Genomic DNA, 27,741 nt, shown 5'->3' with positions numbered 1-27,741 from the left:
CCATTTCTTTGCCTACCACCGAAGTAAGACTAACTGGCCTGTAATTCCCGGGGTTATCCCTATTCCCTTTTTTGAACGGGGCACAACATTCGCCACTCTCCAGTCCCTGGTACCACCCCCATTGACAGTGAAGACGAAAAGATCATTGCCAACGGCTCTGCAATTTCCTCTCTTGCTTCCCACATAATCCAAGGATATATCCCGTCAGGCCCGGGGGACTTGTCTGTCCTCAAGTTTTTCAAAATGCCCAACACATCTTCCTTCCTAACAAGTATCTCTTCTAGCTTATCAGTCCGTTTCACACTTTCCTCTTCAACATATGGTCCCTCTCATTTGTAAATACTGAAGAAAAGTACTCATTCAAGACCTCTCCAAACTGCTAACTGTTGATAAAACCCCCTCCCACATTACCCCATTCCTTCCAATGCTTTATCATCATTAACATATAATGTCATGGTTGTCAAAATGATCAGTCAAGGGAGTGGATATGTTTCTGTACAGCACCAAGCAATATGTGCCAGCTGTATACACAACAAACACACTGCACATGCTTTAAGCAAACAGTTACATCTTAAGATCTAAAGGGAATAGTCTTCATTTAAGTCAACAGAGACACCCTTCAGGCAAGGGTCCTGGCACAGAAGGTCAGGAGCAGCTTCCGATACTAGTCCAAAAGCTCCTGTAGCTCAGAGTGGTGACAGTCAGGGAGTCATATCACTACAGTCTGGGAGCTGTGCTATAGTCAGTCCCCTCAATGGGCCCAGTGCAACCAATCTGGGAAAACAATTGGGGAACTCTTCAGATATTAGTTAGGGACTATCCATCGAAATAACTTAAATGGGTGGGTGATAGTACTGGGGTCCCTCTCTCCTCCAGCCCTGTGAGTGCCAGTGACCTGGGGCATTTCCTTCTCGACCAGCTGCAGAGACATGGCAGGAATGTGCTCACGCCTGTGCTCCCCATTTCTAATCTAGACAACGTGCCCACCATGGGGTCAGTATCTGAGTTGGTAGAGAGGGCAGGAAGTGATGTAGAAGGTTGAAATAATCACAGGTAGACTGCCAGCAGTTCCCGTGTGGGTAAGTGGGCTGCAAAATGTACCCTGCCCTAACTGCACAGTTTCCACCTGGTGGGGAAGGTTAAAGTCAGCCCTAAATAAATGCTTTGACTATCCTAGACAGCCTGAGTTAACAAAATGATGAAGCCAACACAGGCAACCTGCACGAAATTGGCACGGAGACATTACTCTGACCGACTTTGAGATGAAAATATGTAATTACATAAATCAAACTGAAAGGCAACAGACGCCTTAATTGATGGCTTCAGTAATGTTTCAGCTTCAATGTTAAACACATAACAATAGGAGAAATTGAGAATTGTTTGTTGCTGTGTTAATAGAATTCTATTTCATAAGAGTGATTGATAAGCTGAGGCTAGATATGACATGTCCCTGCTTGGTGTGTTTTTGATGGGGGAGTTCACAGAACATAGGGCAGGTATCTAGCCCATGACATTCCCATGCCCCTATGCTCCCCCCTCCCCCACGTCACGTATGATTGGCAGGGGGGAAGCCACAAAATTAGCAGGTCCCTAACCATCTGTAAGCAAGTAATTCATGCTCAGTTGATCTTATGAAAAGCTCAATCCAAGAAGCGAAAATATATTGAAAACTAGTAGATAAATGTGTCTCTGTCAATTGGCCATCTAATCAGAGTAACTTCTTGCACAGGAGCACCCAATTATCATAGCTTCCCTACAGTGTGGGCCCATTCGGCCTAGAATCCACATCAACCCTTCGAAGAGCATCCCTCCCAGACCCACCCCTGTAACTCTGCATTCCCCAATGGCTAACCCACCTAGCCTGCATATCGTTGGACATTATGGGCAATTTATCATGGCCCATCCACTTGACCTGCACATCTTTGGACTGTGGGAAAAAACCGGAGCACCTGGCAGAAACCCACGCAGACATGGGGAGAGTGTGAAAACTCCACACAGACAGTCAGCCGAGGCTGGAATCAAATCCAGGTCTGTGGAGCTGTGAGGCAGCAATTCTAACCACTGAGCCACCATGACCACCATAACCTAATCAGAAATAACATTTCCCAATGAATATATTGGCAGTCCTTAGCTGTGACCAGTTGCAATTTGCCAGCAACAGGAAAACTGTGATGTGGGGACGGAGTTCATGGCTCACTCTCCCTCATGCACTCATATGCTCTCAGTAACTCAATGGCAGGAGCTAGGGGACAAAGGTCAGTGTGGGCTAACTCTGAAGGGACAGGGAGAGGAAAAGGGGAGGAAGAGGGAAAGATGAGGGAGAGGGGTTAGGGATTGTTGGGAAGGGTGAGAAAGAAGAAGGGATAGACAAAGGGACGGTGGTGATGGAGGGGTGGTTGAATATTGCCAATTGCTCATAGGGGCATCGCCCAGAAGGTGGTACCCCCATTTCCCTCCCCCCATTTCCCCCCACCCCCCCCCCCCCCCCCAATTTGGACTTTAAAACTCACCCCTCTACCCACAGTGACCAGTCTAAAGTAGCTAAACTCACCTTGGCCTAATGCTCCTGATTCACTTGGGTCTGGGGGCTCCTCAGGGACTGGTTGCAGTTCTGCCAGTATCCACTAGAGAGCTTTGGAGATGTTGAAACCCTTGGAGCTGCCACAGGGGAGCCAGGCTCATCTTGAGCCCGTCTTCTACCACTGTCTGAGTTTCCATTCACAGTGGCTGGGCGAATTGAGCAGTCCACCCCATCCACAGTCCATAAAATTCTGCACATGTATATTTTAATAAAAATGCAAAGTATTTTTAAAACTAATTTTTCATGCAATATTGTTGTTCCCTTTCCTTTAAAAGCAGCAACCAAATTTGTTTTGCGATCAGGCCATTTAACATGGAAGGAATATAAAAAAAAGACATTAAGATTTTATGATAAATAAAGCAGACAATTGAATTTGAAGAAACACTCTTGAAAGTGAAGCCACAAGATATGTCATAAAGGTGTGGAGTTCTAATCATTTAATAAAAACAGATAATTCTAGAATAATGAAACAGATCAGTTAACATCTGTAAAAGAGAAAACAGGCTTTAACATTGCTTGTGTGTAATTGTTCCTGTATCCATGATTATTATAACAAGTTGGCCTATCCAGATATCTGGGGGTTTCTACAGCCTTTTGTTTTATTCATTCATAGAATCATATAAACCCTACAGTGCAGAAGCAAACCATTTTATCCATCTAGTCCACAACCTGGAACATTAATGTTGCTGGCAAAGTGAGATTTTATTATTCAGTATATAATTATCCTTGATGTGGTGATGCTGAGTGACTTTCTTTAACCTCGTTATCCATGAGGTTAGGGAGTTTCAGGATATTGACCCAATGACAAAGAAGTAACAGTAATAATTCCAAGTCAGGATGGTTTGGAGAGGAACTTTCAACTGGTGGTGTACCTATGTATCTGCTCCCCTTGTTCATCGGGCTGATATAGGGTGCAATTTCGGAAGGTGCTGTTGAAGGAGCCTTGGATGTGTTATTACAGTACTCTTAGTAGGTGGCACATTCTCCTGCCACTGTGCATCAGTGGTGGAGGGAATGAACGTTGACGGTGTTAAATGAAGTGCTAGTCAAATGGATGCTTTGCCTTGAAAAATGTGGAGCATTTTCAGTTATTGGAGCTGCACTCTTCCAGACAAGTGGAGATTATTCCATCACATTCCTGACATGCAGATGGTGGACAGGTGTTAGGTGAGTTACTTACCATGGAATTCCCAGTCTCTGACCTGACTGTACCTCCCACCACCCCCTGCTTTCTTACCTCCTCCGCCAACCCCAAAATATTGAATGTCCTCCCATCCTGCTCCCGGCCCCCAAACTGTCATGCAACCCTATCTGGAAGGCTACCCTAGCTGTCCAAAGCAGTATTCTTGGCTATCCAAAAGACAACAGGCCTAGTCTAAGATTCCAAAATCCTATTTCAATGGAAATAAGTCTAACCACTTCCAGGAACTATACATATGAGAACCACAGCCAACCCATCCTGCCCCCGCAAAAACAGCAAAGACTACGCTCAAGAATGGAACTTGAGGTTTCTAGTAAATCTGACAATTATGCCACAGTGTAGATATTCTCCATTCTGGCAGAATGCAGCGCCTTCATATCTGTCATTTTTTCTACACTTTGTGTGAGCTTATTGTGTGTCTGTAGAATGTTTGTGCTTTATCAAGTATAATTTCTGTTGGTCTCCTATTATATGTGGTTGACCCCCTGGGCAATTAGGGATTGGCAACCGACCCTGCCAGCAATGCCCTCATCACGGCATAAATAATAAAAAAGGTTGTTCTTGCAAAATTCAGCTGAGTGCCTTTCTGGTTTCAGCTTTGAGTAGCCTTCTCCAAAGTCAAATCTTTGGACTGCAGTACATATGTCAAAGACTGATCAATAATTCCAAGCACAATTCAGTCTTTTATGAATTCTGGTTTCCCAACTCCCTCATCACTGTTCTTCACTCAACTGTAAAAGGTCATTAATGAAGTTACCTACAGACTACCTCAGATGCTGAACTCTTCTGTTAAATATTGGCACTTCAAGTCTTATTTGTTCTCAGGTTAAGGTAATTATTACCTTCTATATGTCAGTGATTTATAATGTTGAGTACTTGCAGATGTTGGATAATAAAGTCAGTTTTTATGCTTTTGTACGAATCCATTCTAGTTTGTAGTTTATAGTTGGCATCAAATTGAAATCTACAGCAGATGTCAGGTTTAAGCAGGGTTTCAGTAAGGCTTCCCCTGGAGGAATAGCTCAATGAAGAAGCAGTGGACACTGGATCCTCATTAAATGAGTCAAATAGGCCTTATGTCTTAATAGCATATAAAACTGGCCAATTTACAGCAAGTTAGAATCTTGTGCAACATACAATAGAGCACTGGCATTAAGTGATTAAAGAAGTCAAGGTCAGGGAGGGATCAAAAATTTTTTATTTTTATTTTTCCTGAACTGCTTCAGCTTCAAGAATTGATTCTTATTATGTTGCAGGAGAAGTTATTTATTTGGTGAGTAACTGGTAAGTGACTTTGGTCTATTCTATCCTAAGGTTCAACAATAGTACGGCAGCAGATGTCATGCTATTAAAAGTATAAAACATAACTAAATATAAAAAATGTAGAGAAACTATAGTTTTTTTTAAATGAAGGTTTACATTCTCTATTGTGGCAGTGTTGTAGTCTTTCACTTGCTCTAACTTTCAAATTAGTTTGTATAGCAATAAGCAATGTCATATCTCAATTCTGCCAACTGGGCATTTCCCCATTCTTTTTCCTGATCACTACAGTGATTTCCCACGTTCTGGAAGTTTTCCCACCTTCTGCAGCCAAGCTGGCTGTTCCCATTTCTTTATGGGCAAATATAAGACTTTCACTGGTCTCAGACCTAATGCATTTTGCATTGCACAATTTTTTGTTTCAAAGTAAACGTCTGAGACCACTACCTTAACAAGTATTTGCACCAAAATCATGGTTTTTTAAAAATATATTTTTATTGAAAAATAGATTTTTTAATATTACAACAAATAAAATAAATACATTTCAAAACAATACAAAGAAAGAAAGAACACAAAATAAATTAAAACCCAAACTGCCCTCATGTACAAATGTATCATTATATATATAAACATTTTAAAATCCCAACTAACTACTTAACTAAATAAATAATTACTAACAACATACTAGTAAATAATGATAATAATAATAATAATTAATACACCTCAGCAAAACAAAACACTAACTCTTAAATATCAAGAGCATTAATTTTCACATTTTCATATATTCACAGTTCCCCTGTCTGGATATTGGACTCATAAAGCACAATTGTTATGGCTATATAAAAGCCCTTATTAGGGTGATAGACAAATCTGTGTCCAGGTAGTCCAAAAAGGGCTGTCATGTCTTATAGAAATTCCTAGTTTTGTGGTGTCCCATACTTGTAAGAAAATCCAAGGGGATATGCTCCATATCAACCTTACACCAACCTACCAGGCCCGGGGTTTTTTTTTGGATACCCAACCTGGCAAGATAATCTTTCTTGTGCAGAAAGTGAGGATGTTGAAAAGCTTTTTCTTATGTGCATCTCCAGGGAATACACTGGGCAGGCCAAGAAGAGGAGAGATCGGGTCCTTCTCCACCCTAACACCTAAAATCCGCTCCATTGCACCTGTCACAGCACTCCAGTATGTTTGAAGCCTACCACAGGACCAGAGACATTGGGTAAAAGTGCCCATACTAACTTTATATTTGTGGCACGTTGAAGATACTCTTGGTTTAAATTTTGACATATGGTCCAGAGCCAAGTGGACCCTATGGAGAATCTTCAAATGTAAAGCATGGGTCCTACTGCAAATTGACATCTTTCTTGTGTTTTTCCAAATATCTTCCCATGCCTCTGAGGAGATATCAATGCTGAGCTCTCTCTCTCTCACACCCTGCAAAGCCGATCAAACTCATCTGAGGCACCCCCCCCCCTCCCCAGTTGATGATAAAAAGTGCTGACAGAAAGTGTGCTCTTAGCACTAAGCACTGTCTTCTCCATGTCGGATTTGTAGAGATCAGTCAAAAGTGTAGTCTTTTTTTGAATATAGTCCATAACTTGAAAAAAATGAAAGAGGTCCCTGCTAGATAGCTCGCATTTCCACGCTAACTGATCAAAACACATCATTGTGTCTCCCTCAAATAAATCACCCATGCAAGACACACCCCTCACCACCCAATATTTGAATCCTGAATCCATCATCCCCAGTTGAAATCCCAGCATACCCACTATAGGTGTAAGAAAAGATGTTTTGCCAATACTGCCTTCCCTCTGCCGAATTGCCCTCCATGCTTTAACAGCATTGATAACTATTGGGTTACGGCAATATTCCTTAACTGTCCTAATTTTGTCCAAAAACAGCAAGCTAGTAAGGTGGCACTTTGCCTGAGAGGTTTCAATCTCTTATCATAGTGAAGGAGGGTCCCCACAAGCCCAATCGCTCACCTAAGATAAAAGTGAGCTCAGTTGATAGTTTTTAATGTCCAGAAGGTCCATTCCCCCAGTCTGTGAGGCAATTGTAGGGGCCGTTTACAATGCCAAATAAAAGTATCCTGAATGTTTACTTATCGAAAATCAGGGGGAGCATTTGTATCAGGTGCAACAAATGTTAGAGAAGATTCGTATTAATAAGAGATATCCAACCTAACCGTGAGACTAGAAGTGCCTCCCATCTTTGAAGGTCTTGTTTGATTTTGTTGAATAACTGAACAAAATTAGCTTTAAACAACTGTTCAAAAACTGGAGTTATGAATATGCCCACTTAAATGTGAGTTAACATTCACCCTCAAAACGTAGCATCTTCTTAAGACTACCCATATGCGGCGGCCCCTCATCAAACTTACTAAATTGCAGTTGCCTCATGGAGGGGGAGGAGTTGATTTCCCAGACATCAGGAGGTACCAATTGAGTTCCCTGCTGTCCTTTGTCTGTGATTGGGTAGGTAACGATCCAAACTCAATATGGCTGGATATCGAGGCCTCCCAGACAAAGTGCCCACTTATTAACCTGTTGTTCATGGATAAGATGAGGACAGTTATGGACCATTGCCAGAACCCCATTGTCATTAGTACAGTCAAGGCATGGAGGGCGATGCGTCAGAGTGAGGGTTGCTTATCCAAGACTTCGCCACTTACACTTATACTTGGCATGCCAGGATTCCGACCAGGGATGATGGACTCAGGGTTCAAACTATGGGCAGCGAGAGGAGTTTCTGATTTGGGAGACTTGTTTGAAGGGGAGGTTATGATGTCTGTTGAGCAACTGAGCCGCAAATATGGATTGCCCAGCAGAGATCTTTTCCATTTTTTTTTAGGTTATGGATTTCATCCAGAAGAAGACTATGCTTCTCACTAAGCCCTATAAGCCTGATACAGAGAGGTTGTTGCTACGTTCCACAAGCACCCCTTCAGTTAGTGTCCTCTATCACCTGCTGGGTGGCAGGGCCTGGCAGGATATTAACCGGTTATGTGAGGTCTGGGAGCAAGAGCTGGGAGTGGAGATCTCTTTTGAAACATGGGAAAACATATTGGAGAATGCTTGAAAGATCTCAATCTGTAATAGGACATGCGCTACACAGTTAATAGTTCTGCACAGGGCTCATCTGGCACCAGACCGTCTGGCGAAGTTTAAAAAAGGGGCATCTTCAGTGTGCCCCAAATGTAAAATAAGTGTAGGTACTCTTACCCATTGCTCTGGACATGCCACAGGCTCAGTGTTTATTGGAGCACTGTGGCGGGAGAGATAGGGAGGGTATTGAGGACTGAAGTCAAAGTAGACCAGATATCTCTCCTCTTAGGTCTACCGAATTTACCATCTTTAGACGGGCATGGGAAGAAACTATTTAATATTCTTGCATACTGTGTACGGAAGAATATTCTGATGAATTGGGTGTCTGAGAACCTGCCGGGCTTGCTGGGATGGCAGAAATTAATTATGGAGCACATTCCCTTGCACATTTTTACAAACATGGTGCACCACACAACAGACAATTTTTATAAGACATGGCAGCCCTACTTGAGTTATTTGGATATAGATTTGTCAGTTATCTTAACTAGGGTGTTTGTTAACCAGGATGATTAGATTGGTCAAGCCCTGGGCCCTGGAGGGGGTCTCCCGAGTTAATACGGGTATATGTACAATGTTCCCGTTCCTTTGTTTGGGAGCTTTGCGCCGAGCATAGCTATTCTGTAATTTGTGGGGTTTTTGGGTTTTTTTGCTTTTCTGTTTTTTGGTGTTGCCTTGAACAGTGTTAGAGTTTGCTTTGTATTATAGGGTAGGTGAGCAGTTAGTAGATAGTAGTTGTATTGTAATTTGTGGGTTTTTTTTCTTTTTATTATACTGATATTTGTTATTGATTTTTTTCAAAAATTTTATATGTTTGTAAAGTTAAAAAAATTTGCTAATAAATACATTTACAAAAAAAAAACTACCCATATGCATTGAATTGAATTGAATTGAATTGAATTGAATCGAATTGAATTTATTGCCACGTGTACCGAGTCACAGTGAAAAGTTTTATCTTCCGAGCAATACAGGCAGATCACAGAGCTAAGTGGCATAGATAAGTAAATAATAGGTAAACAGCGGCAAAACCAAAAACACAGGTACAGGTGCATGTTAAGAGTTTGTGAGTCCATTTAGTATTCTAACAACACTAGGTTAGAAAAAGTTATGAAACTGTCTGGTGTGTGTGTTCAGGCTTCTGTACCTTCTCCCCGATGGAGGAGTTTGTAGAAAAGCATTGCCAGGGTGGGATGGATCTTTGAGAATGCTGGCGGCCTTTCCTTGACAGTGGGCCTAGTAGATTGGTTATATAGCTGGGAAGTTGGCCTTTGTGATTGTCCAGGTCGAGTTCACCACTCTCTAACCGTCTCCGATCTTGAATGGTACAGTTGCCAGGTAGTGATACATCCAGACAGAATGCTCTCAATGGCACACATATAAATGTTGGCAAGGGTATTCACTGTCATGCCAAATTTCCTCAGCTGCCTGAGGAAGAAGAGGCATTGTTGGACCTTTGTAACCAGTGCGTCCACATGAAGAGTCCAAGAAAGCTTGTTGTAGATGACCACTCCCAGGTGCCTGACACTCTCCACTCGTTCCACCTCTGTGCTGTTAATGTGTAAGGAGGCATGAGTAACATCCCACCAAAAGTCAGTAATGAGTTAAGTTGTTCTCAGAGCATCTTTTTTGCTAGTCTTCCACCTCCCCTCTGTAGTCTGCTTCATCACCATCTAAGATTCAACTAATTATGGTGGTGTCATCAGCGAACTTGTAAATGGCATTAGTCTGGTATTTGGTGATGTAGTCATGGGTATACAGTGAGTACAGTAGGGGGCTGAGTACGCACCCCTGGATGGCTCCTGTGTTGAGTGTTAGTGAGGATGAAATATTGTCCCCAATCTTCACTGATTGTGGCCTGTTGGTCAGGAAACTGAGGATCCAATTGCAGAGAGTGGGGCTTAGTCCAAGATCGCTAAGTTTAGTAATCAGCCTCGAGGGGATAATAATGTTTAAGGCTGAACTGTAGTCAATGAGTAGGATTCTTACATGGCTGCTCTTGGTGTCAAGATGTTCTAGGGAGGAGTGATGGGCAAGTGATATGGCATCTGACATGGATCTGTTGGTCCGATACACAAATTGGACTTGGTCAAGAGTAGTGGGGAGGCTGGAGTTGATTAATGCCATGACAGCCTTTCAAAACATTTCATGACCACCAAAGTTAGGGCCACTGGGCGGTAGTCATTGAGACATGCTGCATGAGCCTTCTTAGGCACAGGGATGATGTTGGCCCTCTTGAAACAGGCAGGGACAGTGGCCTGCTACAGGGAGAGGTTGAAGAGAAGACCTCTGCTAATTGATATGCACATGTTCTGAGTGTACGGTCTGGTGCTCCATCTGGTGCAATTACTTTCCTTGGATTCACATGAAGGAAAACTGATCTGACCTCTGATGCAGAGGCTGTTGGGACAGGTTCATCAAGACTTGTCAGAATAGGTGTTGCCTTTCCATTGAAATTCTCTTCAAAGCGAGCTAGAAGGCATTGAAATGATCTGGGAGGGATATGTCATCGTCTGCTATCTTGCACTGTCTCTTTTTCAAACCTGTGATGTCATTCAGTCCTTGCCATAGTCACTGGCTGTCTGTCTGGGTCTCTAGTTTGGATCGGTATTGGTCCTTGGCTGTCTTAATGGCTCTGCGAAGATCATACTTGGATTCCTTACATTTGAGTGGGTCTCCTGATCTGAAGGCCTCACGCCTGGTTTTTAGCAGGTTCTGTATGTCCTGATTCATGCAAAATTAATCTTGTACCTCGTAAAGGTGTCAAACGAGCTGATGCATTGTATCAGGCAAGGCACCGAAACTACTGGATTTGACAAAAAATGAGGACATCATCCGTGTACAATGAAATCATATGTAATTTTAACCCCATTTCTGAGCTGATATATTGGGATCCCTCCGCCAATGGTTCAATCACCAATGTAAAAAGCAATACCGAAAGGAGATAGCCCTGTCGGTTGCCCCTAAAAATACTAAAATTGCTTGATCACACCCCATTGGTGATGACCGCAGCAAGAGGGTCACTGTAGAGAACCTTTGCCCATCTTATAAAGGCTTCGCCCAAGCCAAACCGCTCTAGAGTATAAAAAAGGTAGATTAGATTTTTTTTTAGATTAGATTACTTACAGTGTGGAAACAGGCACTTCGGCCCAACAAGCCCACACCGACCCGCCGAAGCGCAACCCACCCATTACCCTACATTTACCCCTTTTTACCTAACACTACGGGCAATTTAGCATGGCCAATTCACCTGACCTGCACATTTTTTGGACTGTGGGAGGAAACCGGAGCACCCGAAGGAAACCCACGCAGACACGGGGAGAATATGCAAACTCCACACAGTCAGTCGCCTGAGTCGGGAATTGAACCCGGGTCTCTGGCACTGTGAGGCAGCAGTGCTAACCACTGTGCCACCGTGCCACCCACAAGGTAAGGCCACTAAACTCGGTCAAATGCCCTCACTGCATCTAGAGAAATTACCAATCCCTGTATTGACTGTTGTTGACATGCTTGAATTATATTATGCAGCCTCCTAACATTATTAGAGGATCTGCAGCCCTTTATGAAAACCATCTGGTCCTCTTTAACAATAGAAGGTAACACAGTCTCCAGCCTTAACGCAACAGTCTTAGAGAGGATTTTAAAGTCAACTTTTAAGAGTGAAATGGGCCTGCAAGAAGCACAGTCCTCCAGGACCTTCCCTTTTTTAAGAATAAGCAAAATATTGGCCTCTCTTAGAGATGGCGGGAGATGACTATGACTGAGTCATTGAACATGTTGAGCATTAGGCCTGACAATATGCTGAGAAATTCCTTATAGTAGTCGCTGGGAAGTCTGTCAGGACTGGCCACCTTTCCACTCTAAAGCTGATTCATAGCCTCCTGCACCTCTTGCTCTGATAAGGGGGCATTGAGAAAAGACTATTGTTCGGGGATCATACCTGAAAGTTCCAGATCCTTGAAAAAGGACTCCATCTTGGCCTGCCCTTCCACACAACCCTCAGATTGGTATAATTCAGAGTAATATCTCTGAAATGTCGTATTAATCTTTTTAGAATCACATGTTAGGTCCCCAACATCTTCCCTAATTGATGTATTGGCTTGAGGGGCACTCTTTTTCTGGCAAGATATGCCAGGTACTTGCCCGGATTGTCACCATGCCTATATAACCTTTGTTTTGCAAAAGTAAGCTCCTTCTTTTCTGTCTGCTTGAGCACAGAATTCAATGCAGACTGCAGTGCCGTAATCTGTAGCTTGGCCAATGAGGGCCTGTCAAAGGAAATCCTTCTCAGCTGCCTTCGAGGAAACGTTGCTGCTTGCCCTTCTGTTGCTTCCTACTGGCAGAGCAGGAAATAACTAACCCCCTGGCATAGGCTTTGGCAGTTTCCCAAAGGATGGATGGGCTACTAACCGAGCCTGAGTTAATGTCTAGGAACGCCCTAAATTCCTTGGCGAAATACTCCACAAACTTATTATCCTTAAGGATAAAGAAATCCATTCGCCAGTACCTCGAACCCACTGTAACATCCCTTAATCTACAGATACACTGGAGCATGATTGAGATGGTAATATTGCCAATTTTACAAGATGCCACCAAGTCCATGGTTGCCATGGGGGTCAGAAAAAAATCAATCCTTGTGTGACATTCGTGTGGATTGGAAAAAAACATAAAATCCCCACCTGTAAGATGAAGACGCCTTCAGACGTCCACCAACCCTAACTCCACACACAGATCCACTAATTGTCTAGTTTGTACAGAGGGTATTGGGGGGCCTTTGGGCAACCTGTCTACTATGGGATCCATAAGACAATTAAAATGTCCCCCTATGATAATATGCTGAGAATCGAAACTGATCAGTTCAGCAAATCAGTTCAAACTTGAGGGGATAGGCCGGAGGGCAGTAAACATTTAAAGCATCATATTCTTCCCCATCTATCAGGGCTTTGAGGGTTACAAACCTTCCATGTCTGCCTTTAATACACTCTTAAATGGGAGATTCCTCCTAACCGATATAGCCACTCCTCTACTTCTGGTATTAAAAGATGAAAGGTAAACCCAATCAAAGCCATTTTGCTGTAGGTTCAAATGCTCCCTATCATCCAACTGTGTAATAAAACAATATCCACCTTTTCCTTCCTAAGATCGAAAATACATTTTTCCTCTTAATTAGTGAATGACTTCCCTTGATGTTCCAGGTACACCATTTAATCAAGTCATTCACCATTACCTTCTGCAGTAACATTTAGATTCCAGAAAGGAGGAACACAAATTACAAATCGCTGAGCCTTAGTGTTGCAAGATCCATTGAATGTAAAAACTACATAAACTAAAACTACTACAGTTAACAAATCTATAAAGCTATCAAAGGTTATATAGAATAAAACCAAAAAACAAACCAACATATAAAGGGCCAATGGTGCTGAATAGGGGAACTCACCCACTGCCCAAAGGGGGCAATTACCCATCCCAAAACCCAATTTCCCATTCCGCTGCCAATACAGCTGCCAGGGCACTAAGTACCTGAACCAGGCATAACCTGCCCGTAAGTAGGCATCTAGCCATCCCAACCATTTTCTCCCCCCTAGCTAGAGCTACACCACAAACACAAGCAGCAAAGAAAGAAAATACACCATGGAATAACAACGTGAATAAAGAAATTTTGAAAAAAAAACCCACCCATCCTTTGGTATAACTTAACTTAGAAACTGAAAGCAAACATCCCAGCCACCCCGAGCATAGTTTAGATGAGATTATTACCAATAAAAAAACGAAAAGAAAGCCCCAAACAGACTTCCTCTTTGTTTTAAAGAAAAGTAGAGACATACCGAAACAACACTACTATTTTTACATAATGCTCAGATTAAGTTAATTTGTCCACAAAGTCTCTCGCCTTCTTCGACACGTAAAAGAGATGTACAGATCCATCTAAGGTGTTCCGAAGCACCGCCGGATACCTCAGAGAATATTGCATCCCAAGCTCCCTCATTCTTTTCTTGATGCCATCATGGATTTTCTTTTCTGGATCACTGCCACTGAGAAGTCCTGGAAGAACATGATATTAGACCCCTCATAAACTAGAGCTTTTAGATCCTTCTGCTGGATTCTGGAAGCTTCCTTGATTCTGTCCTTATCTCTGGAGTGATGAAACCGCACCAAGAGAGGACGAGGACATTGACCCAGACCTGACTTCTGGGCCACAACCCAGTGAGCCCTCTCAATCTTCAAGCTTCCCATTCCAAGTTCCAAGTTAAGGAATTTCAGCAATAAGTCCTCAATAAATTCCACTTGTCGCTCACCTTCCTTACCCTCTGGCAGACAGACAATCCGAATATTTTTTCTCCTGCCCCTGTTCTTGACGTCATCAACTTGATCAAGCAAATTACAGACCTGCGTCCCGAGGGCCTGGATCCTATCATTGGAGGAATTGGTATCAGCTTCCACCACAGTGACTCTGTGGTCTATCTCATCCGTTCTATTGTCGAGGTCTCCCAGCTGCTGTTCATGCCTCTGCAGCATGATAGAAATCGGAGCCAGCTTCTCCTCTATCTGCTTGCCTAACATCTCATGAGATTTTGCAAGCCTCTTTACTCGGACCTGGTAGGAAATGGAGTCCAAGGATCCTGCAGGCTAGGCTGCGGGCCCGACCTTGGACAAACCTGCTCCCTTCTTCGGCATTTCTAAATGGCGAAAACTAAGGGAAGTTGTTCTTTAACAGTCTGCTGGGACTCCATGACCTTTCCTGAGTCCCAGGATATCACGGTGATCCAGGTAGGGTAGGTTAGGACTTCATCCCGCTCGCAATGTGGTGAGGAGCTCTGCAACACGATCCTTTTAAACTGCTACCAACTTGGATTCCCCAAAATCATGTTTTAAATTGTGAATATCCCAGTCTCATCATAATCTTAATTCTTCTAGTTATCATCTTCAACTACACTCTAAAATCAACTAAAGTTCCCCTTTTTTGCTTTAAATGATTGTGACTCTCAGGTTTGTTACTGGTGCCACGAGATAGTGAGATGAGGAACAGTCAGCGAATGCAGTTTAACACGTGGCTGCGAGGCTGGTACAGGAGGGAGGGCTTCAGGCACCTAGACCATTGGGATACCTTCTGGGGAAGGTGGGACCTGTACATGAAGGACGGGTTGCACATGAACTGGAGGGGCACAAATGTCCTGGGTGGGAGATTTACTTGTGTGATTCGGGTTTAAACTAGTTTGGCGGGGGTGGTGGGAATCAGAGCTACATATCTGAGAGGGAGACATCTGCAGATGGAGAAGTGACAGGATGTAGTGAATCTATCGGGAAGGTTTCTAATGCGATGAAACAAAGTGATCAGTTAAAGTGTGTCTGCTTTAATGCAAGGACTGCCAGAAATGATGAGCTTAGAGCATGGATCAGTACTTGGGGCTACGATGTTGTGACCATAACAGTGACGTGGGTTTCACAGGGGCAGGAATGATTGCTTGACGTTCCAGGGTTTAGAATATTTAAAAAGAACAGGGAGGGTGGGTAAAGAGGAGGGGGTTTTGCATTGCTAATCAGAAAGTGCATCACAGCTACAGAAACGAAGGTTGTTGAGGAAGGTTTGTCTACTGAATCAGTATGGGTGGAAGTTAGGAACAACAAGGGAACAGCCACCACATTGGGGGTTTTCGACAGACCTACCTAATAGCAGTAGAGAGATTGAAGGTGGGCAGATTCTAGAAAAATGCAGATGTAGTAGGGTTGTTGTTATGGGTGATTTCAACTTTCCCAATATCAACTGGAACCTCCTAAGTGCAGATGGTTTGGATGGAATTGTTTTTGTCAGGTGTGTTCAGGAGGGTTTCCTTACTCAGTATGTAAACAGACCGACGAGGGGAGAGACCATTTTGGATTTGGTGCTCGGCAATGAGCCAGGACAGGTGTTAGATCTCGCAGTGGGAGAACACTTTGGTGACAGTGATCACAACTTCCTCCAACTGCCTTGGAGAGGGAAAGGAGCAGTTACTGAGCAAAGGTATATAATTGGGGAAAAGCAAATTATGATGCTATCAAACAGGAGTTGGGAAGTATAGACTGGGAGCAATTGTTCCACATAAAGGGCACAGCATACTTGTGGAGAATATTTAAGGAGCAGTTGTTGCAAGTGATGCACAAATTTGTTCCTCTGAGACAGGTAGGAAGGAGTAAGATTAAGGAACCTTGAATGATTAGAACAGAGGAGCTTCTCGTCAAAAGGAAGAAGGAAGAAGGTGGAGGAAGCAAGGATCTAGCACAGCTTTAGAGGATTACAGGCTTGCTAAAAAGAAGTTCAAAATGGACTAAGGAGAGCCAGGAGGGGGCACAAAAAAGGCTTGGCAAGAAGGATTAGGGAGAACCCAAAGGCATTTTACTCATACGTAAGGAATAAGAGAATGATCAGGGAGAAGGTAGGACCGATAAGGGATTGCGGAGGGAACTTGTGCTTGGAGGTTTGGAAAGAATTCTGAGGGATAGGATTTATGACTACTTGGCAGAGCATAGCATGATTAAAGGCAGTCAGACTTGTGAGCAGCTGGTCATGCCTCACAAATTTTATTGAGTTCTTTGAGGAGGTGACAAGACAAGTCAATGAAGATCTAGCAGTGGATATGCTGTATATGGACTTCAGCAAGGCACTTGAGAAGGTTACCCTTGGTAGGCTCATTCATAATGTCAGGAAGTATGGGATACAGGGGGATTTGGCTTTCTGGATTCAGAATTGGTTGCTGACATAAGGCAGAGAGTGGTTATAGATGGAAAGTATTCTGCCTGGAGGTCAGTGTTGAGTAGGGTCCCGCAAGGCTCTGTTCTTAGGCCTCTACTCTTTGTGATCTTTATAAATGACTTGGATGAGGAGGTTGAGGGGTGGGCTAGTAAATTTGCAGATGACACAAAGGTTTGAGGTGCCGTCCAGAGTATCAAGGGCTACTGCAGGCTGCAGTGCAACATAGACAGGATGCAGAGCTAGGCTGAGAAATGGCAGATGGAGTTCAACATGGATAAATGCAAAGTGATGCATTTTGGAAGGTCGAACTTGAATGCATGGCACTATGGAGGAACAGAGGGATCTGGTGTGCAAGTACATAAATCCCTCAAAGTTGCCTCCAAGTGAAAAGGGTTGTTAAGAAAGCATATGGTGTTTTGGCTTTCATTAACAGGGGGATCGAGTTTAAGAGCAGCGAGGTTTTGCTACAGCTCTACAAGTCCCTGGTGAAACCACACTTGGAATATTGTGTCCAGTTCTGGTCACCCTACTATAGGAAAGATGCAGAGGCTTTGGAGAGGGTGCAAAGAAGGTTTACCAGGATGCTGCCAGGACTGGAGGGTTTGACTAATGAAGATAGGTTGAATAAGCTCGGACTTTTCTCTCTGGAGAGAAGGAGGAAGAGAGGAGACCTGATCGAGGTATACAAGATAATGAGAGGAATAGATAGAGTCAACAGCCAAAGGCTTTTCCCCAGGGCAGGATTGACCGGTACGTGAGGGGTATAGTTTAAAGATATTAGGAGAAAGGTATAGAGGAGTCGTCAGAGGTTATTTACGCAGAGAGTTGACAGCAGTTGTGGTGGAAACAGGGTCATTAGGGACATTTAAGCGATTGCTGGGCATGCACATTGAGAGCAGGGCGTTGAGGGGTGCGTAGGTTATTATTATATTTTACATTAAGATTAAACCTCGGCATAACATCGTGGGCCAAAGGGCCCCTGTTCTGTGATGTACTTTTCTATATTCTATGTTCTATGAAATGCTGTAGACTTGACATAAGTTAATATCCTGGCCTTTGCTCTGTCTACTATAGCAGGATATCATAGACCCTGCTTACAATGGCAGTGATATTCATTTTGAATGGTAAGTACTCCATCATAACGTCACTTTTTAACATAGCTCTGGACTGCTTCCAAAGATCATTCTTTTGAAAGGCGTCTGAAATTTCCCAATTGTCATACAGATGTACAGCATGGAAACAGATCCTCACTCCCACTCATCCATGCCCACCAGATAGCCTAAATTAATCCTTCCTATTCATGTACGCATCCAGATGCATTTTAAATGTAATTGTACAAATTTCTATTACTTCCTCTGGCAGTTCATTCCATACATGCACCACCGTCTGCATGAAAAAGTTGACCCTTAGGTCTCTTTCTCCTCTCACCTTATATCTTTGGACTCCCCTAAACAGATCCTCACTCCCACTCATCTATGCCCACCAGATAGCCTAAATTAATCCTTCCTATTCATGTACGCATCCAGATGCATTTTAAATGTAATTGTACAAATTTCTACTACTTCCTCTGGCAGTTCATTCCATACATGCACCACCGTCTGCATGAAAAAGTTGACCCTTAGGTCTCTTTCTCCTCTCACCTTATATCTTTGGACTCCCCTAAACTGAGGAAAGGACATTGACTATTCATCCTATTCATGCCTCTCATGATTTTATATATTTCTATAAGGTCACTCCTCAAAATCCAATGCTCCATGCAAAATAGTCCCAGCCCATTCAGCCTCAAAACCTCCAACACTGGCAACATCCTGTTAAATCTTTGCTGAACCCTTTCAAGTTTCACATCATGCTTCCTATTATAGGGAGACCAGAATTGAACACAGTATTCCAAAAGTGGCCTAACCAATGTCCTATACATCTGCAACATGATTTCCCAACTCCTATACTTAATGCACTGACCAATAAAGGCAAGTGTACCAAATGCCTACTTCACGATCCTGCCTACCTGTGGCTCCACATTTAAGGAACGATGAACTATTGCCTCTTTGTTCACTGAGGACCTTAACATTAAGTGTTTAAGTCCTGCCCTGATTTTGTGATAACTTTTAATCTCTTCTGAACCCACACCATTTTTTTTGTGCTTCTCATCAACTCTGGGGTGAGCTGATGCTTGCTTTTCTGTTTGCACACTTTTAGCACTTCACTGTTTATCTGTGTCTTTGTAAAGTAGGAATGATCTTAAATTTGTCAACTCACTACTTTTCTGAAAGCTTCTTTCTCTTCAGTTGAATAGATTATTTTCCACTATTATTATCTTGAGGTATTTATACATTCATCCCTCTGCTGATCCCAGGTTGTTTGTTGTAGAACCAGTCATTGGTAGCTTATGGTTGGGGTAGGTTGCTGTGATCACATTTCCTTTCTGTGAATTTAAAGGTCTGTTCGGTTAACAGTGCTAGAGGGTGATCCAAAAAGTTTTTTTTATTAGATTAGATTCCCCACAGTGTGGAAACAGCCCCTTTGGCCCAACCAGTCCACACTGACCCTCCAAAGAGTAACCCACCCAGACCTATTCCCCTCTAACTAATGCACCTAACACTATGGGCAATTTAGCATAGCCAATTCACCTGGCCTGCACATCTTTGGACTGTAGGAAGAAACCGGAGCACCCAAAGGAAACCAATGCAGACATGGGGAGAATGTGCAAACTCCACACAGATAGTCGACCAAGGCTGGAGTCAAACCTGGGATCCTGGTGCTGTGAGGCAACAGTGCTAGCCACTGTGCCACCCTGTATACAAAGGAGGGAGCACTCAAGCAAGGCTGTGTCTGCCGAAACCCGGGATTGAATCAGGGACCTTTATATCTTCAGTCTAATGCTCTCCCAACTGAGCTATTTCATTTGTCAAGAAGATGTGGTTTATTGCATAATAGTAATAGTAAACTTTACCCTGAATGGTGAGGCTAAGTTACAACAAATATTAAGAGGCAGAGATAATACATCGACTTCTAATTCAAATTTAAAATTTAATGGGAACTAAAAGAATGTTTTTGCTGTAAACTAATGTAGTTGTTCCCCATTAATATCAAAGTATATTTGAATTGAGTTTTATTAGACTGTTTTTGGATCCCAATCATTTAAAAATAATTCCCATTGCCACTTCATAGCTCTTGAGCACTGTACATCATGACTGAAAGGTAAGTAGCAATGAGATGCATTGCAGGGAGGGAGAAGACCAGCTGTAGTGCAGAGCTTTGAGGGAATCATGGCATGGTTTGGTGGTGGGTGAGATACAGGGGAGCATGGGGTACAATGGGCAACCTGAGAGGAGACATGAAGTATCAGAAGTGAGTAGGAAATGGTGAAGGATGTGGCTTGGGGAACATTTAAAAAGATGTTGGGAGCTGGGATGCTGTGTTGGAGAACTAAGGTGGTTTTCTAACAGACACCCCTGTCATCCGTCACGAGCTCAACTGCCAAATGTATTGCGAATCAAACCTCTGTGCGAAAAGACAAAAGACTTGGGCAAAGCCACTCATAGGGTGGGTGCATTCCAGAATGCACTTGTAGTATTTCCTGCCTCCCTCCCCCAGCTACCAGTAAAATCCAGCCTGTGTTCATGTATAGGTACTAGAAGTTGATTTCCAATTTACGTGATAGTAATAGTGAGCCTCATTGTTACAATGAGAACAATGTCAGCTTCAACTAAAAATTTGGAAGGAAGCCTGTAGCAATCTCTGAAGTATTGCAGCTGTATGTTTATATGAGTTACTACAGAATTATTACTTATGTACTGCATGAAGGATAGGTAGGTAGATGTACAAACAAATTCCTGTGTATAACATAACAAGCAGTTCTTCATCTTTATGATCCATGTGTTTACAACTGGAACTTTTATAGTAAATATAACATGCTGGCCTCAGACTCACTCTCCATCTCAAGTACATCAAGGATAATGGAATGACAATTCTGCTTTGAGAAATTTGGACATCAAGTGGATATTATTTAGGCCAGAGAAGCAGAAAAGGGTAGAGAGCAGTAACATCAGTACACTTTTTCTCAAAGGCTTTTTTACTTTTTTTTCCCACCAATTCAACTATCCAGGTATGCACCTTTGATTAATACATAATTACAATAGATTTAATTGATCTATTCAGCATACGACATATTCTCCGGTTCTTCAGATTGAAATAATAAGAGATACAAATTAGAGACTTAATTTGTCAAAATTAATTTATTAAAAATTGGTTGCTAACTGCAAATGGACAGAACAGAGATGGTGTTTACTTGTTTATTAAAAAAAGTGAAAGCTGTGAACATATCGTGAAAATTTCTTTTTAAAAAATATACTAAAGTTTATTCGCTGCTTTAATGTCAAAGGTCCGCATTACTTGTTTCAAAATGTTTCCCAGAAATTATCAAAAATTAAGCGACTTATTAAATGTAGCAAATTAACAAATGCAACATTAAAATAATATTAATAAAATGGTGTGTATATAAATACGTTATAGAGCAGATAAAGATTTTTTAAAATGATTCTTTTGACTTTTGCAGGAAACTTCAAAGTTAGGATTATCATGAGACTATATTGGAAATGTGCAGAGAAAATGAGATGCTTTCGGAAGCGCTCAACGATTCCAGCGTTGGCCCTCCTTGCGATTTGTCTCCTTTGCTTGAATCTATATATGGAAGAGGACAGATACGTAATGGTAAGAAATATAAATGGTGAGGGCAATGTTTAACATTTGATCATTGTAATGTTGAATAAGTCAAACAAATATTTTAATTCTATAAAGCTAGTGTGCTAGTTCTATTGGATAAATACTTCTCAGTAATTTTGAGTAGGCATAATTTCAAAAGGTCTAGAGTGTGGTGCTAAAAAAGTATAGCAGGTCAGGCAGCATCCGAGTAGCAGGAGAATCAATGTTTCGGGCGAGGCTGAATAGGCGAGGGCTGTTTTCCCTGGAGCGTCGGTGGCTGAGGGGTGACCTTATAGAGGTTTACAAAATTATTGAGGGGCATGGATAGGATAAATAGGCAAAGTCATTTCCCTGGTATGGGGAGTCCAGAACTAGAGGGCATAGGTTTAGGGTGAGAGGGGAAAGATATAAAAAGGACCTAAGGGGCAACTTTTTCATGCAGAGAGTGGTACGTGTACGGAATGAGCTGCCAGAGGAAGTGGTGGAGGCTGGTACAATTGCAACATTTAAAAGGCATTTGGATGGGTATATGACTAGGAAGGGTTTGGAGTGATATGGACCGGGTGCTGGCAGGTGGGACTAGATCAGGTTGGGATATCTGGTCGGTATGAACAGGTTGGACCGAAGGGTCTGTTTCCATGCTGTACATCTCTATGACTCTATAAGCTCTTCATCAGGAAAGAAATAATTTCAAAAGGGACTTGATGGATAATTTTAATTCAAACTGGAGCTTAAAAAAATTGGCAATCTGTAGGACATAATGTTAATGTTGCTAACCTGCATAGTTCACTATATCGCTCTATCTTTTAACTGGCTTATAAAAGCTGAGAGTTGCCTTCTCTTCACTCCCTGAATTGGTAAGCTAACAATAGTTTCCTGTTTTCGTACAAAACTGCAGAGCAGTCAAACTCTAAGTGGCAATTAGTAAATTCACATTGTGGGTGCACTCCACCCACAAAGCCCACAACCTGATGACAGTTCAGACCTCAGTCCTATTCCTGTGCTGAAATCCATCAGTTGATGCCATATCCAACATTAATGCATGAATGTTAAGTGTTCAGACCCACTCCACAGTTAAAAACCTGGGTTGTATTTGGCAAAACTCAAAATATTCTGGTATATTTTCAGTAAGACAGAGCTTAGAAAGTTGTCTTGGAACTGAAAACCATATGGGTAGTATGAGATACTAGAGTTTTGACTACAGTGGGAAACATACGATAACATTTTACGTTTGGCATGATGTCTTACACTGAAATTACAATGATTTTTCTTATTATGCAGGCTGGAGAGCAAAGACTGACAAGAGAAATAACTTCACATCAGCTTAACTCTGAAAAATATGTCCATTCGTTCAAAGATTTAACTAACCTGTCAGGAGCAATAAATGTCACCTATCGTTATCTTGCAGGTTTTCCTATACCTAGAAAAAGTGAGTTTGATTCCATTATGTATCTAGTGATTTTCAATAAATGTAATTTGAATCAATCAAAAAATATACCTTTATATAACAATTAGTGTTACATGTGATTTTACTGATAACCCCTTTCTGATGATTTGTGCAGAATATTTAACAATAGGATTGTCATCAGTGAAAAGGAAAAGAGGAAACTACCTACTAGAAACAATTAAATCTATTTTTGACCAATCCAGCTATGAAGAACTGAATGAAATTGTAGTTATTGTACACTTAGCAGACTTTGATCTCTCATGGTGTGAAGACATTGTCCAAGAAGTCTCCAGAAAATTTGGCCATCACATCATTTCTGGTCGATTGATGGTTATTCATACTCTTGAGGAGTATTACCCAAGTTTAGATGGCCTCAAAAGAAACTACAATGACCCAGAAGATCGGGTGAAATTTCGATCAAAGCAAAATGTAGATTACGCATTTCTGCTTAATTTCTGTGCCAATTTATCAGACTACTATGTAATGTTAGAAGATGACATTCATTGCTCAAAAAACTTCCTATCTGCTATTAAAAAAGTCATTACCTCAAGGAAAGGCTCCTATTGGGTGACACTGGAGTTTTCAAAATTGGGATATATTGGAAAACTTTACCATTCACATGACCTGCCTCGACTGGCACAATTTTTATTAATGTTTTATCAGGAAATGCCATGTGACTGGTTACTAATTCATTTCCAAGGGCTACTTGCCCAAAAGGATATCATACGGTTTAAGCCTTCTTTGTTTCAGCACATGGGATATTATTCCTCATTCAGAGGAACAGAAAACAAACTTAAGGATGATGATTTTGAAGAAGATTCCTTTGATATTCCTGACAATCCGCCTGCGACGCTTTACACAAACATGAATGTGTTTGAACATTACGATCCTCGTAAAGCATACAGCAATGTAGACGAGTACTTCTGGGGGAAATCTACTTCAGCCGGAGATTACTTTCTTATTGTGCTGGACAAACCAACTAAAATTGACAAACTGAAAATCCAAACAGGAACTGATGATAGACAAAATGATATTTTGCATCACGGAGCACTAGAGGTTGGTCAAAATGTGCAAATAGCAAAGAAAGGAAAGCAGTGTTCTAGCTATGTCAAACTGGGCGAGTTTCAACATGGAAATATTGAGATTAAGGATATTGGTCACAAAGTTGAATTTGACATTCACTGCATTCGGATATTAGTAACAGAAAGCCAAAAGGAATGGCTGATTATCAGGAGTATCAGCATTTGGACCAATCAGCCATCAAGTTAGACCATTCAATGTTATCCCATGGAAATTGATACAAGAGATTTTGTAAATCTGAAAACAAAATCAAGGCAGCTGATGAAAATTTATCATGTAATGATTTGAAATTTACCTTCTAAAATAAGAAAAACATGAATTGTATTGGATGAGAATAAGCAGTAGACTCGAACTGTCATCCAGGAATAAGTTTTCATGGAAAAGGGTAGAAAAAGGAATTTTGTGCTCCAAGGTAATTAGGCTGTATTCATAAATAATTTCATGCCTGTCCAAAAGTAGCAGAGGGAGGAATTTCTGATGAATTATTAAACCTTTTGCTGCTAGTATCCTACGTTGTAAATTCAAGCCTTTTTCTTTTATTAATTTGTTTTTCCTATCAGCTTGCATTGCTATTGTGATTATTCTTAGATATTTACAAATGAGATGGCAAACTAATCATGATAATTCACATAATAAAAGAGCACACTTACTGAACCATTGAAACAAAACGTTAGTTTTCTTCAGCTGCTGAAGTTTTGTTTTTAAGCAGAACAGGATGTCTGTTATTTAAAGAATGACTATCAGATCTGCATATGTTCTTAGTAGTCTTGAATGAATTATAATACTTTATTGACAAAGTATCCCACAGGCCAATTTCAAAACTGAGGTTAAAATATAGGACAACATTTTTCTAATTGTTTCATCATGATAACAACTCAGTTACTATGAAAATTCAAGAACTCCGAGGCTTGATGCATTCCATTGCATGGCAAGCCATAAGGCGAGCAGATTATGAATTCCAATTCAGTGACAAGAAACTAAGACACTCTGTGTACAATTAAAAGGAGTCCTAAATCAAGAACCATTTTAAATGCAGGGCTTAATCAAGGTCTGCATAAAGATTTGTCACTCAGGTGCCAGTTGCCATGGTTGTTGGTATGTTCGCTGGGAAGTTGATTTGCAGATGTTTAGTCCCCTGTCCAGGTGACATCTTTAGTGCTTTGGAGCCTCCTGTGAAGCGCTGCTGTACTGTGTCTTCTGGAATTTATTTGGTTCCATTCCTGTTGCTTCTGGTTGCTGGTTCTGTTTGTTCATTGCAGTGGCCAGTATATTGGGCCTAGGTCTTCGTGTTTGTTGATGGAGTCCGTGGATGAGTGCTACGCTTCTAGAAATTCTCTGGCTGTCCTATGTTTAGCTTGTCCTATAATTGTTGTGTTGTCCCAGTCGAATTTGTGGTCCCTGTCATGAGTATGTGTAGCTAGTAGGGACAGCTGGTCGTGGCGTTTAGTGGCTAGTTGATGTTCATGGATGCGGATTATTAGTTGTCTGCCTGTTTGTCCTATATAGTTTCATGCCGCCTGTGAATGGAATTTTGTAAATTATGTTAGTCTTGCACATGATGGGTATTGGGTCTGTTGTCCTGGTGAGCTATCTAAGCGTGGCTGTTGGTTTATGGGCTCTCATGGATCCATGGTTGGAAGAGTCTGGCTGTTACTTCCAAGATGTCTTTATGTAAGTTAATGTGGCTACTGAGTTAAGTCATGGTATATCCTTGTCATGTTATTTGTCTATTATGCACCTGTGGAAGAAGCTGTGGAGATATTCGTTCTTGGTGAAGACTTTGCAGAGGTGTATTTTTTTCTTCTCTTAAGAGGTCCGGAGTGCAGCAGTGTGTTGTAGCCCTTTTGATCAGGGTCCTAATGCAACTTCTCTTGTGTGTGTTTGAGTGATTGCTGTTGTGGTTCAGGATCTAGTCAGTGAATGTGGCTTTTTGTATACTTTTGCGGTGCATGCACAGTTCACTGTTCTTTCTACCATCATATCCAGGAATGGAAGTTGATTATTGGTTTCCTCCTCTCTCATAAATCTGTTCCCTGTGAGTATGGTGTTGATAATCTTGTATGTATTCTCGCTTTCTGTTCTCTTAATAATTACAAAACTGTCATTCACAAATCTGATCCAGAGTTTTGGGTGGATTTGTGGGAAAGCTGTTTGTTCTGATCTTTGCATCACTGCTTCAGCTATGAGCCCAGAGACGAGTGCATCCATAGGTGTTCCATTGATCTGTTCTTATAATTGGTTGTTGAATGTGGAATGTGTCCCTAGTAGCCACACATACAGATGACAAGCACCACAAATTCACTGGGCCAACACAATGACCAGAGAACAAGCTAAACATAGGACAGACAGAGTATTTCTATAGCGTGGCAATCATCCACGGACTCTATCAACAAACACATAAACCTAGACCCAATATACCGGCCAATACAATGCACAATCAGAACCGGTAAACCGGGAGCAGCAAGAACAGAACCAAACATATTCCCGAAGAGACAGTACAGCAGTGTTTCACAGGAGGCTCTGAAGCACTGAAGATGTCACCTGGACAGGGGATGAAATATCTGCAAATCAACTTCCCAGCTTGACAAACATACCCCCAACCAATGTGGGGCTTGAACATGTAATGTGTACTTGATGGGCTGAATAGCCCACTTCAGCTCCTATATCTGAAGTTCTTATGCTCCAAATACTTCTGGTACATACATAGTACAACTTTCTTAAATGGAACAACTAACTTTCAAGCAAATTCTATTTAGTTAGAGGTACAATAACATTTCTAAGTGTATGCCATACAGCACTAAGTGGTAGAAAGATTTCAAGGAAAAAATTTTTAAAATGTGTAATTAAAAAATTTGTAATGGGGCTTTAATGATCAAAATATGGATTGAGATATTGAGAGTGTACAATCAGAGGGAGATGAGTTTTTAAAATAAAAACAAAGTACTTGGGAAGCTCAACAGTACAGGCTGGATCTGTGGAGAGAGAAACAAAGTTAATGTTTCGAGTCCAATATTACTCTTTTGTAGAACTCTCTTGTTTTGTTTGCTAATGTTATGAAGGAGAGAGAGAGAGAGAGAAAGAGAGAGAGAGAGTTTTAAAATAGATGTGAGGAGGTGTAGTCAAGGTAAATATGGGAATTGATGAGTTTGTAGTGGATACTAATGGACAGTCTATCTCCAAAAGTGGAAATAGTCAAGTCAAGGAATGGAAGTGTCAGAGATGGACCAAGTGAGAGTAGGCTAGAAATTGGAAGTAAGGTTTTTTTTTCCAATTTTGGACAAAAGCAGGAAGCAGCATTGATGTATTGGAGAAAGAGTTGTGTAATGGGACCCTGATTAGGACTCAGAAGGTTTCATATACCCCACAAAGAGGCAGGCATGATTGGAACCCATTGCTAAGGTGTCTAGAGTTTCTGAAGTGTATTCAGGAAAGTTTTCTTCATCAGTATGTTTCCAATCCAAAGAGAAAGATATATTGCTGGATCTCATCCTGGGAAATGAGGTGAGTCAAATAGGTCAAGTAACCATGGAGGATCATTTAGTAAATTGAGATTGTACCATAAGGGAGAGGTTAGCTTTGGAAAAGGACAAAGACTGAACAGGAGTAAAATGAATAAATTAATGGGGGTCCAACTTCAAT

At 41.6% G+C, this 27,741-nt stretch overlaps 1 protein-coding gene across 10 annotated transcripts in view; it reads left to right on the top strand.

Moving 5' to 3' along the window:
* Nucleotides 1-25,349, top strand: part of mgat4c (mgat4 family member C) — a 429,982-nt gene extending 404,633 nt beyond the window's left edge. For 9 of the 10 annotated variants that reach the window (XM_043709714.1, XM_043709716.1, XM_043709712.1 and 6 more), the window contains 3 exons: nucleotides 21,430-21,584; nucleotides 22,857-23,004; nucleotides 23,138-25,349. In XM_043709714.1, coding sequence (XP_043565649.1) covers nucleotides 21,453-21,584; nucleotides 22,857-23,004; nucleotides 23,138-24,291 — 1,434 coding nt within the window. In that variant the 5' untranslated portion in view covers nucleotides 21,430-21,452 and the 3' untranslated portion in view covers nucleotides 24,292-25,349. Of the gene's footprint in view, nucleotides 1-21,398; nucleotides 21,585-22,856; nucleotides 23,005-23,137 lie in introns of those variants that run through there. The other variant, XM_043709708.1, reaches the window with a different exon arrangement.
* The last annotated feature ends 2,392 nt before the right edge of the window (nucleotides 25,350-27,741 follow it).

Source organism: Chiloscyllium plagiosum, chromosome 19, assembly GCF_004010195.1.
Source record: "Chiloscyllium plagiosum isolate BGI_BamShark_2017 chromosome 19, ASM401019v2, whole genome shotgun sequence".
NCBI lineage: Eukaryota > Metazoa > Chordata > Chondrichthyes > Orectolobiformes > Hemiscylliidae > Chiloscyllium > Chiloscyllium plagiosum.
The sequence above is the reverse complement of the archived record's forward strand: the minus strand, read 5'-3'. Positions and strand labels throughout refer to the sequence as shown.